The 12,492-nt window shown below is 44.6% G+C and overlaps 1 protein-coding gene across 1 annotated transcript in view; it reads right to left on the bottom strand.

Moving 5' to 3' along the window:
- Positions 1-593: 593 nt before the first annotated feature.
- Positions 594-12,492, bottom strand: part of LOC129862753 (kelch domain-containing protein 3-like) — a 186,726-nt gene continuing 174,827 nt past the window's right edge. Inside the window, exon 11 of the mRNA XM_055934725.1 lies at positions 594-11,434. Coding sequence (XP_055790700.1) covers positions 11,368-11,434 — 67 coding nt within the window. The 3' untranslated portion in view covers positions 594-11,367. The remainder of the gene's footprint in view (positions 11,435-12,492) is intronic.

The following is a 12,492-nucleotide window of genomic DNA, read 5'->3' as shown; positions in this document are numbered from 1 at the left end:
TGTAACCGAGACTTACTGTTTGGGATTCTCTACTTTAGACACAGTCTCTGCTGTAACCGAGACTTACTGTTTGGGATTCTCTACTTTAGACAGTCTCTGCTGTAACCGAGATTTACTGTTTGGGATTCTCTACTTTAGACAGTCTCTGCTGTAACCGAGACTTACTGTTTGGGATTCTCTACTTTAGACAGTCTCTGCTGTAACCGAGACTTACTGTTTGGGATTACTCGTTCGGCTTACCAGAGAAAGGTGCCTAATATATAAACATTGTGTATGCACAAAATATGCCGGCGCCAGTTTTCACTCAAAAGTTGCTCTTTCTAAAAACTGAACTTGGTGTGAGATTGTGCTTATCCTCCCACTACATTAGCCTTTGTGCACACAGTTTATACACTTTGAGTAGAAAAGGTTCCTTAAAGAACCGTGTCCTCCTTTTATAGGGTCCTTTGGTCAGAAACCTGGAGGTTCTTCTTCACTGAACCAGAACCATGCAAGCTGCCATTTATGAATTATGGCTCCTACTATTAAAGTCACATTGAGCTAAGACTATAATTTAATAAACAATTCAATAAATCGACAAAAGAATACCAGCATAGTTTTTTGAATTTATTGTCATTATATGCAAAACATACACGGAACAAAAACATGAACGCAACATGTAAAGTGTTGGTCTAATGTTTCATGAGCTGAAATAAAAGATCCCAGAAATGTTCCATATGCACAAAAAACGTATTTCTCTCAAATATTTCTCTCTCATTTTGTGCACAAATTTGTTTACATCCCTATTAGTGAGCATTTCTCCTTTGCCAAGAAAATCCATCCACCTGACAGCTGTGGCATATCAAGAAGCTGATTAAACAGCATGGTCATTACACAGGTGCACCTTGTGTTGGGGACAATAAAAGGCCACTCTAAAATGTTCAGTTTTGTCACAACACACTGACACAGATTCAAGTGTTTTGTCCAAATACTGGTGGATTCAACTAACAAAAGATTGGACGACCTGAAGACCAGTGTGCAGTTCTCCCAGGGTCGATGAGTTGAAACAGGAGAACGGCAAGATGACAGAAATCTGTAAGTCATTGAGAGAGGACATCAGTTATGTGTGTGTATCCATGATAACAATGACGGATAAATCAGATTATCCCGGGTGGCGCAGTGGTCTAGGGATCTGCATCGCAGTGCTAGCTGCGCCACCAGAGTCTCTGGGTTCGCGCCCAGGCTCTGTCGCAGCCGGCCGCAACCGGGAGGTCCGTGGGGCGACGCACAATTAAAGTCCGGGTTAGGGAGGGTTTGGCCGGTAGGGATATCCTTGTCTCAGTATGTAAAATGTAATAAAATGTATGCACTCTACTGTAAGTCGCTCTGGATAAGAGCGTCTGCTAAATGACTAAAATGTAAATGTAAAAATTATCTCGAGGGACAATCAAGGCGAAACAACATGGTTGTGGACGGAATTGCAGAATCTCCACATGAGACCTGGACAGAGTCTGAGGACAAAGTGAGGGAAATCATCTCTGAGAAACTGAAGGTGGACCACAGGAAGATTGAGGTGGACCGAGCCCGCAGAATTGTAAAACCCACCACCGGCCCAGGTAACAGGCCCAGGCCAATAGTGGTCAAGTTCCTGAGGTTCAAGGACAAGGTAGCTGTTCTGGAAAGAGCCAAGAACTTGAGAGGAACGTATATCTTCCTCAACGAGGACTATCCTGAAGCTGTGAGCCAGAAGAGGATAGAACTGATCCCAGCCATGAAAGCTGCCAGAGCGCGTGGGGACATCCACTATGACAGGCTCATTGTCCACCCTCCCTCCCAGAAGCCTGGAAGGGATAAGAGAACCAAGCCATGGGTTCGTAGCTTCAACCCCGCAGCACGCACACACACACGCACACGCACACACGCACACACACACACACACACACACACACACCAAGTGATTAATGGACTGCTGAATGTACACTGCTCAAAAAAATAAAGGGAACACTTAAACAACACAATGTAACTCCAAGTCAATCACACTTCTGTGAAATCAAACTGTCCACTTAGGAAGCAACACTGATTGACAATAAATTTCACATGCTGTTGTGCAAATGGAATAGACAACAGGTGGAAATTATAGGCAATTAGCAAGACACCCCCAATAAAGGAGTGATTCTGCAGGTGGTGACCACAGACCACTTCTCAGTTCCTATGCTTCCTGGCTGATGTTTTGGTCACTTTTGAATGCTGGCGGTGTTCTCACTCTAGTGGTAGCATGAGACGGAGTCTACAACCCACACAAGTGGCTCAGGTAGTGCAGTTCATCCAGGATGGCACATCAATGCGAGCTGTGGCAAAAAGGTTTGTTATGTCTGTCAGCGTAGTGTCCAGAGCATGGAGGCGCTACCAGGAGACAGGCCAGTACATCAGGAGACGTGGAGGAGGCCGTAGGAGTGCAACAACCCAGCAGCAGGACCACTACCTCCGCCTTTGTGCAAGGAGGTGCACTGCCAGCGCCCTGCAAAATGACCTCCAGCAGGCCACAAATGTGCATGTGTCAGCATATGGTCTCACAAGGGGTCTGAGGATCTCATCTCGGTACCTAATGGCAGTCAGGCTACCTCTGGCGAGCACATGGAGGGCTGTGCGGCCCCACAAAGAAATGCCACCCCACACCATGACTGACCCATCGCCAAACCGGTCATGCTGGAGGATGTTGCAGGCAGCAGAACGTTCTCCACGGCGTCTCCAGACTCTGTCACATCAGTCACGTGCTCAGTGTGAACCTGCTTTCATCTGTGAAGAGCACAGGGCGCCAGTGGCGAATTTGCCAATCTTGGTGTTCTCTGGCAAATGCCAAACGTCCTGCACGGTGTTTGGCTGTAAGCACAACCCCCACCTGTGGACGTCGGGCCCTCATACCACCCTCATGGAGTCTGTTTCTGACCGTTTGAGCAGACACATGCACATTTGTGGCCTGCTGGAGGTCATTTTCCACTCTGCTGTGCCAGTATAGGTAATCTGTCCACTCTGCTGTGCCAGTATTGGTAATCTGTCCACTCTGCTGTGCCAGTATAGGTAATCTGTCCACTCTGCTGTGCCAGTATAGGTAATCTGTCCACTCTGCCAGTATAGGTAATCTGTCCACTCTGCTGTGCCAGTATAGGTAATATGTCCACTCTGCTGTGCCAGTTTAGGTAATATGTCCACTCTGCTGTGCCAGTATAGGTAATCTGTCCACTCTGCTGTGCCAGTATAGGTAATCTGTCCACTCTGCTGTGCCAGTATAGGTAATCTGTCCACTCTGCTGTGCCAGTATAGGTAATCTGTCCACTCTGCCAGTATAGGTAATCTGTCCACTCTGCTGTGCCAGTATAGGTAATCTGTCCACTCTGCTGTGCCAGTATAGGTAATCTGTCCACTCTGCTGTGCCAGTATAGGTAATCTGTCCACTCTGCTGTGCCAGTATAGGTAATCTGTCCACTCTGCTGTGCCAGTATAGGTAATCTGTCCACTCTGCTGTGCCAGTATAGGTAATCTGTCTACTCTGCTGTGCCAGTATAGGTAATCTGTCTACTCTGCTGTGCCAGTATAGGTAATCCGTCCCCTCTGCTGTGCCAGTATAGGTAATCTGTCCACTCTGCTGTGCCAGTATAGGTAATCTGTCCCCTCTGCTGTAACAGTATAGGTAATCTGTCCACTCTGCCAGTATAGGTAATCTGTCCACTCTCCTGTGCCAGTATAGGTAATCTGTCCACTCTGCCAGTATAGGTAATCTGTCCACTCTGCCAGTATAGGTAATCTGTCCACTCTGCCAGTATAGGTAATCTGTCCACTCTCCTGTGCCAGTATAGGTAATCTGTCCACTCTGCCAGTTTAGGTAATCTGTCCACTCTGCCAGTATAGGTAATCTGTCCACTCTGCTGTGCCAGTATAGGTAATTTGTCTACTCTGCTGTGCCAGTATAGGTAATCTGTCTACTCTGCCAGTATAGGTAATCTGTCCACTCTGCTGTGCCAGTATAGGTAATTTGTCTACTCTGCTGTGCCAGTATAGGTAATCTGTCTACTCTGCCAGTATAGGTAATCTGTCCACTCTGCTGTGCCAGTATAGGTAATTTGTCTACTCTGCTGTGCCAGTATAGGTAATCTGTCTACTCTGCCAGTATAGGTAATCTGTCCACTCTGCTGTGCCAGTATAGGTAATTTGTCTACTCTGCTGTGCCAGTATAGGTAATCTGTCTACTCTGCCAGTATAGGTAATCTGTCCACTCTGCTGTGCCAGTATAGGTAATTTGTCTACTCTGCTGTGCCAGTATAGGTAATCTGTCTACTCTGCCAGTATAGGTAATCTGTCCACTCTGCTGTGCCAGTATAGGTAATCTGTCTACTCTGCCAGTATAGGTAATCTGTCCACTCTGCTGTGCCAGTATAGGTAATCTGTCCACTCTGCCAGTATAGGTAATCTGTCTACTCTGCTGTGCCAGTATAGGTAATCTGTCCACTCTGCCAGTATAGGTAATCTGTCCACTCTCCTGTGCCAGTATAGGTAATCTGTCCACTCTGCCAGTATAGGTAATCTGTCCACTCTGCCAGTATAGGTAATCTGTCCACTCTGCTGTGCCAGTATAGGTAATCTGTCCACTCTGCTGTGCCAGTATAGGTAATCTGTCCACTCTGCTGTGCCAGTATAGGTAATCTGTCCACTCTGCTGTGCCAGTATAGGTAATCTGTCCCCTCTGCTGTGCCAGTATAGGTAATCTGTCCACTCTGCTGTGCCAGTATAGGTAATCTGTCCACTCTGCTGTGCCAGTATAGGTAATCTGTCCACTCTGCTGTGCCAGTATAGGTAATCTGTCCACTCTGCTGTGCCAGTATAGGTAATCTGTCCACTCTGCCAGTATAGGTAATCTGTCCACTCTCCTGTGCCAGTATAGGTAATCTGTCCCCTCTGCTGTGCCAGTATAGGTAATCTGTCCACTCTGCTGTGCCAGTATAGGTAATCTGTCCACTCTGCTGTGCCAGTATAGGTAATCTGTCCACTCTCCTGTGCCAGTATAGGTAATCTGTCCACTCTGCCTGTATAGGTAATCTGTCCACTCTGCCAGTATAGGTAATCTGTCCACTCTGCTGTGCCAGTATAGGTAATCTGTCCACTCTGCCAGTATAGGTAATCTGTCTACTCTGCTGTGCCAGTATAGGTAATCTGTCCACTCTGCCAGTATAGGTAATCTGTCCACTCTCCTGTGCCAGTATAGGTAATCTGTCCACTCTGCCAGTATAGGTAATCTGTCCACTCTGCCAGTATAGGTAATCTGTCCATTCTGCTGTGCCAGTATAGGTAATCTGTCCACTCTGCTGTGCCAGTATAGGTAATCTGTCCACTCTCCTGTGCCAGTATAGGTAATCTGTCCACTCTGCCTGTATAGGTAATCTGTCCACTCTGCCAGTATAGGTAATCTGTCCACTCTGCTGTGCCAGTATAGGTAATCTGTCCACTCTGCCAGTATAGGTAATCTGTCTACTCTGCTGTGCCAGTATAGGTAATCTGTCCACTCTGCCAGTATAGGTAATCTGTCCACTCTGCTGTGCCAGTATAGGTAATCTGTCCACTCTGCCAGTATAGGTAATCTGTCCACTCTGCCAGTATAGGTAATCTGTCCACTCTGCTGTGCCAGTATAGGTAATCTGTCCACTCTGCCAGTATAGGTAATCTGTCCACTCTGCCAGTATAGGTAATCTGTCCACTCTGCTGTGCCAGTATAGGTAATCTGTCCACTCTGCCAGTATAGGTAATCTGTCCACTCTGCCAGTATAGGTAATCTGTCCACTCTCCTGTGCCAGTATAGGTAATCTGTCCACTCTGCTGTGCCAGTATAGGTAATCTGTCCACTCTGCCAGTATAGGTAATCTGTCCACTCTGCCAGTATAGGTAATCTGTCCACTCTCCTGTGCCAGTATAGGTAAAATCAGAGCAAGAAAAGCAAGGTGACTGGTATTTTTGTATAAATAACTAACCAGGAGATGGATACAATCTTTGTTAACTTGTTCTAGGTGGCATCATCTCAGTAAACTATAGGGGTTAGTTGGAGGCATTCTGTCAGGTAGAAGACATTTTTGTGGCGTCCAGTTGTTCCACAGAGAGAAGAGATGACAGAACTCCTGATGAATAACAAAACTTTCCCAATGTGAGCTGTGTAACCACTGAGATACTTTTCTAATGGTGGATTTCCCCTTTAAAAACATGATAATCACTATAGATCTGATCAGTCAGAGAGAAGAGAGGAGAGAAAACAAGAACATGTCAGCATTATCTTTGCAATTAAAAAAAGATAAATCAGTGTTGAGTGAAAAATATGCTCTGCTCATTATAACACTGGTATAACACTCATGGAGAATATGCTCTGCTCATTATAACACTGGTATAACAATCATGGAGAATATGCTCTGCTCATTATAACACTGGTAAAACAATCAGGGAGAATATGCTCTGCTCATTATAACACTCATGGAGAATATGCTCTGCTCATTATAACACTGGTATAACACTCAGGGAGAATATGCTCTGCTCATTATAACACTCATGGAGAATATGCTCTGCTCATTATAACACTGGTATAACACTCAGGGAGAATATGCTCTGCTCATTATAACACTCATGGAGAATATGCTCTGCTCATTATAACACTGGTATAACACTCAGGGAGAATATGCTCTGCTCATTATAACACTCATGGAGAATATGCTCTGCTCATTATAACAATCAGGGAGAATATGCTCTGCTCATTATAACACTGGTATAACAATCAGGGAGAATATGCTCTGCTCATTATAACAATCAGGGAGAATATGTTCTGCTCATTATAACAATCAGGGAGAATATGCTCTGCTCATTATAACAATCAGGGAGAATATGCTCTGCTCATTATAACACTGGTATAACACTCAGGGAGAATATGCTCTGCTCATTATAACACTGGTATAACACTCAGGGAGAATATGCTCTGCTCATTATAACAATCAGGGAGAATATGTTCTGCTCATTATAACACTGGTAAAACAATCAGGGAGAATATGTTCTGCTCATTATAACAATCAGGGAGAATATGCTCTGCTCATTATAACAATCAGGGAGAATATGTTCTGCTCATTATAACAATCAGGGAGAATATGTTCTGCTCATTATAACAATCAGGGAGAATATGCTCTGCTCATTATAACAATCAGGGAGAATATGCTCTGCTCATTATAACAATCAGGGAGAATATGCTCTGCTCATTATAACACTGGTAAAACAATCAGGGAGAATATGCTCTGCTCATTATAACAATCAGGGAGAATATGCTCTGCTCATTATTACAATCAGGGAGAATATGTTCTGCTCATTATAACAATCAGGGAGAATATGCTCTGCTCATTATAACACTGGTAAAACAATCAGGGAGAATATGTTCTGCTCATTATAACACTGGTAAAACAATCAGGGAGAATATGCTCTGCTCATTATAACACTGGTAAAACAATCAGGGAGAATATGCTCTGCTCATTATAACACTGGTAAAACAATCAGGGATAATATGCTCTGCTCATTATAACAATCAGGGATAATATGCTCTGCTCATTATAACACTGGTAAAACACTCAGGGAGAATATGCTCTGCTCATTATAACAATCAGGGAGAATATGCTCTGCTCATTATAACAATCAGGGAGAATATGCTCTGCTCATTATAACACTGGTAAAACACTCAGGGAGAATATGCTCTGCTCATTATAACAATCAGGGAGAATATGCTCTGCTCATTATAACGATCAGGGAGAATATGTTCTGCTCATTATAACACTGGTAAAACAATCAGGGAGAATATGCTCTGCTCATTATAACAATCAGGGAGAATATGTTCTGCTCATTATAACACTGGTAAAACAATCAGGGAGAATATGCTCTGCTCATTATAACAATCAGGGAGAATATGTTCTGCTCATTATAACAATCAGGGAGAATATGCTCTGCTCATTATAACAATCAGGGAGAATATGCTCTGCTCATTATAACAATCAGGGAGAATATGCTCTGCTCATTATAACAATCAGGGAGAATATGCTCTGCTCATTATAACAATCAGGGAGAATATGTTCTGCTCATTATAACACTGGTAAAACAACCAGGGAGAATATGCTCTGCTCATTATAACAATCAGGGAGAATATGCTCTGCTCATTATAACAATCAGGGAGAATATGTTCTGCTCATTATAACAATCAGGGAGAATATGCTCTGCTCATTATAACAATCGGGGAGAATATGTTCTGCTCATTATAACACTGGTAAAACAATCAGGGAGAATATGCTCTGCTCATTATAACACTGGTAAAACAATCAGGGAGAATATGCTCTGCTCATTATAACACTGGTAAAACAATCAGGGAGAATATGCTCTGCTCATTATAACACTGGTAAAACAATCAGGGAGAATATGCTCTGCTCATTATAACACTGTTAAAACAATCAGGGAGAATATGCTCTGCTCATTATAACACTGGTAAAACAACCAGGGAGAATATGCTCTGCTCATTATAACAATCAGGGAGAATATGCTCTGCTCATTATAACAATCAGGGAGAATATGCTCTGCTCATTATAACACTGGTAAAACAATCAGAGAGAATATGCTCTGCTCATTATAACAATCAGGGAGAATATGCTCTGCTCATTATAACACTGGTAAAACAATCAGAGAGAATATGCTCTGCTCATTATAACAATCAGGGAGAATATGCTCTGCTCATTATAACAATCAGGGAGAATATGCTCTGCTCATTATAACAATCAGGGAGAATATGCTCTGCTCATTATAACAATCAGGGAGAATATGCTCTGCTCATTATAACACTGGTAAAACAATCAGGGAGAATATGCTCTGCTCATTATAACACTGGTAAAACAACCAGGGAGAATATGCTCTGCTCATTATAACAATCAGGGAGAATATGCTCTGCTCATTATAACAATCAGGGAGAATATGTTCTGCTCATTATAACAATCAGGGAGAATATGCTCTGCTCATTATAACAATCGGGGAGAATATGTTCTGCTCATTATAACACTGGTAAAACAATCAGGGAGAATATGCTCTGCTCATTATAACACTGGTAAAACAATCAGGGAGAATATGCTCTGCTCATTATAACACTGGTAAAACAATCAGGGAGAATATGCTCTGCTCATTATAACACTGGTAAAACAATCAGGGAGAATATGCTCTGCTCATTATAACACTGTTAAAACAATCAGGGAGAATATGCTCTGCTCATTATAACACTGGTAAAACAACCAGGGAGAATATGCTCTGCTCATTATAACAATCAGGGAGAATATGCTCTGCTCATTATAACAATCAGGGAGAATATGCTCTGCTCATTATAACACTGGTAAAACAATCAGAGAGAATATGCTCTGCTCATTATAACAATCAGGGAGAATATGCTCTGCTCATTATAACACTGGTAAAACAATCAGGGAGAATATGCTCTGCTCAGTATAACACTGGTAAAACAATCAGGGAGAATATGCTCTGCTCATTATAACACTGGTAAAACAATCAGGGAGAATATGCTCTGCTCATTATAACAATCAGGGAGAATATGCTCTGCTCATTATAACACTGGTAAAACAATCAGGGAGAATATGCTCTGCTCATTATAACACTGGTAAAACAATCAGGGAGAATATGCTCTGCTCATTATAACAATCAGGGAGAATATGTTCTGCTCATTAAAACACTGGTATAACAATCAGGGAGAATATGCTCTGCTCATTATAACAATCAGGGAGAATATGTTCTGCTCATTATAACAATCAGGGAGAATATGTTCTGCTCATTATAACAATCAGGGAGAATATGCTCTGCTCATTATAACAATCAGGGAGAATATGCTCTGCTCATTATAACACTGGTAAAACAATCAGGGAGAATATGCTCTGCTCATTATAACAATCAGGGAGAATATGTTCTGCTCATTATAACAATCAGGGAGAATATGCTCTGCTCATTATAACAATCAGGGAGAATATGTTCTGCTCATTAAAACACTGGTATAACAATCAGGGAGAATATGCTCTGCTCATTATAACAATCAGGGAGAATATGTTCTGCTCATTATAACAATCAGGGAGAATATGTTCTGCTCATTATAACAATCAGGGAGAATATGCTCTGCTCATTATAACACTGGTAAAACAATCAGGGAGAATATGTTCTGCTCATTATAACACTGGTAAAACAATCAGGGAGAATATGCTCTGCTCATTACAACACTGGTAAAACAATCAAAGTGATTCTCATTGATTTGTGAGTAACACGAACCCAGAGACTAAAGCACCATTCAGCACCATTCAGCACCAATAGAACCCCTCCTGTCAGTGTCCAGGGGTTAAAATAGAGAAGATGTGGTGAACTGGGAGAACAATGATTTTAATTAGACAACAGCAAGAGAGAGACAACAGGAAGAGAGAGACAACAGGAAGAGAGAGTAGAGTTCTGGTACTGTGGTATCTCTGGGTCAGTTCAGCCCTGGTGTTCTGGTACTGTGGTATCTCTGGGTTAGTTCAGCCCTGGTGTTCTGGTACTGTGGTATCTCTGGGTCAGTTCAGCCCTGGTACTGTGGTATCTCTGGGTCAGTTCAGCCCTGGTGTTCTGGTACTGTGGTATCTCTGGGTCAGTTCAGCCCTGGTACTGTGGTATCTCTGGGTCCGTTCAGCCCTGGTACTGTGGTATCTCTGGGTCAGTTCAGCCCTGGTGTTCTGGTACTGTGGTATCTCTGGGTCAGTTCAGCCCTGGTGTTCTGGTACTGTGGTATCTCTGGGTCAGTTCAGCCCTGGTGTTCTGGTACTGTGGTATCTCTGGGTCCGTTCAGCCCTGGTGTTCTGGTACTGTGGTATCTCTGGGTCTGTTCAGCCCTGGTGTTCTGGTACTGTGGTATCTCTGGGTCAGTTCAGCCCTGGTGTTCTGGTACTGTGGTATCTCTGGGTCAGTTCAGCCCTGGAGTTCTGGTACTGTGGTATCTCTGGGTCAGTTCAGCCCTGGTGTTCTGGTACTGTGGTATCTCTGGGTCAGTTCAGCCCTGGTGTTCTGGTACTGTGGTATCTCTGGGTCCGTTCAGCCCTGGTACTGTGGTATCTCTGGGTCAGTTCAGCCCTGGTGTTCTGGTACTGTGGTATCTCTGGGTCAGTTCAGCCCTGGTGTTCTGGTACTGTGGTATCTCTGGTTCCGTTCAGCCCTGGTGTTCTGGTACTGTGGTATCTCTGGGTCAGTTCAGCCCTGGTACTGTGGTATCTCTGGGTCAGTTCAGCCCTGGTGTTCTGGTACTGGGGAGGGTACCAGTCCAGATTAGCCGTGAGAGGAGAAGATGGGTCTACTGATGTTACTGTTGGTCGTCATGGCGTTCAGCTCCCACCTACATGGAACACAGAGACCCAGACAGGAGACAGAGACAGGAGACCCAGACAGGAGACCCAGACAGGAGACCCAGACAGGAGAGAGACCCAGACAGGAGAGAGACCCAGACAGGAGACCCAGACAGGAGACCCAGACAGGAGACCCAGACAGGAGAGAGACCCAGACAGGAGAGAGACCCAGACAGGAGAGAGACCCAGACAGGAGACCCAGACAGGAGACCCAGACAAGAGACCCAGACAAGAGACAGAGACAGGAGACACAGAAAGAGAAAGAGTTAGTGGGTAACAATTGGCTAAATCAACATACTTTGTCATTCATTGAGGAACTCTGATTGTTTGTCCTCTCAGTGATTCTGTAGGCCAGACTGAGAGCAGGGAAGCCTCACTGAGGGTCTTGTTGGAACGCTGGTGAGGCTTTGAGTAGGCTGTAACATGACAATCAGGAAGCAGCAGACAACTAGTGGTGAGGGTTACAGAGGGAGACTGATGGAGACAAGAGGGGCTGAGGGTTACAGAGGGAGACTGATGGAGACTAGAGGGGCTGAGGGTTACAGAGGGAGACTGATGGAGACTAGAGGGGCTGAGGGTTACAGAGGGAGACTGATGGAGACAAGAGGGGCTGAGGGTCACAGAGGGAGACTGATGGAGACTAGAGGGGCTGAGGGTTACAGAGGGAGACTGATGGAGACTAGAGGGGCTGAGGGTTACAGAGGGAGACTGATGGAGACTAGAGGGGCTGAGGGTTACAGAGGGAGACTGATGGAGACTAGAGGGGCTGAGGGTTACAGAGGGAGACTGATGGAGACTAGAGGGGCTGAGGGTTACAGAGGGAGACTGATGGAGACAAGAGGGGCTGAGGGTTACAGAGGGAGACTGATGGAGACTAGAGGGGCTGAGGGTTACAGAGGGAGACTGATGGAGACTAGAGGGGCTGAGGGTTACAGAGGGAGACTGATGGAGACAAGAGGGGCTGAGGGTCACAGAGGGAGACTGATGGAGACTAGAGGGGCTGAGGGTTACAGAGGGAGACTGATGGAGACAAGAGGGGCTGAGGGTC

This window comes from Salvelinus fontinalis, chromosome 1, assembly GCF_029448725.1.
Source record: "Salvelinus fontinalis isolate EN_2023a chromosome 1, ASM2944872v1, whole genome shotgun sequence".
Classification (NCBI taxonomy): domain Eukaryota; kingdom Metazoa; phylum Chordata; class Actinopteri; order Salmoniformes; family Salmonidae; genus Salvelinus; species Salvelinus fontinalis.
Note: the sequence above shows the minus strand (reverse complement) of the source record. Positions and strands in the feature narration are given on the sequence as shown.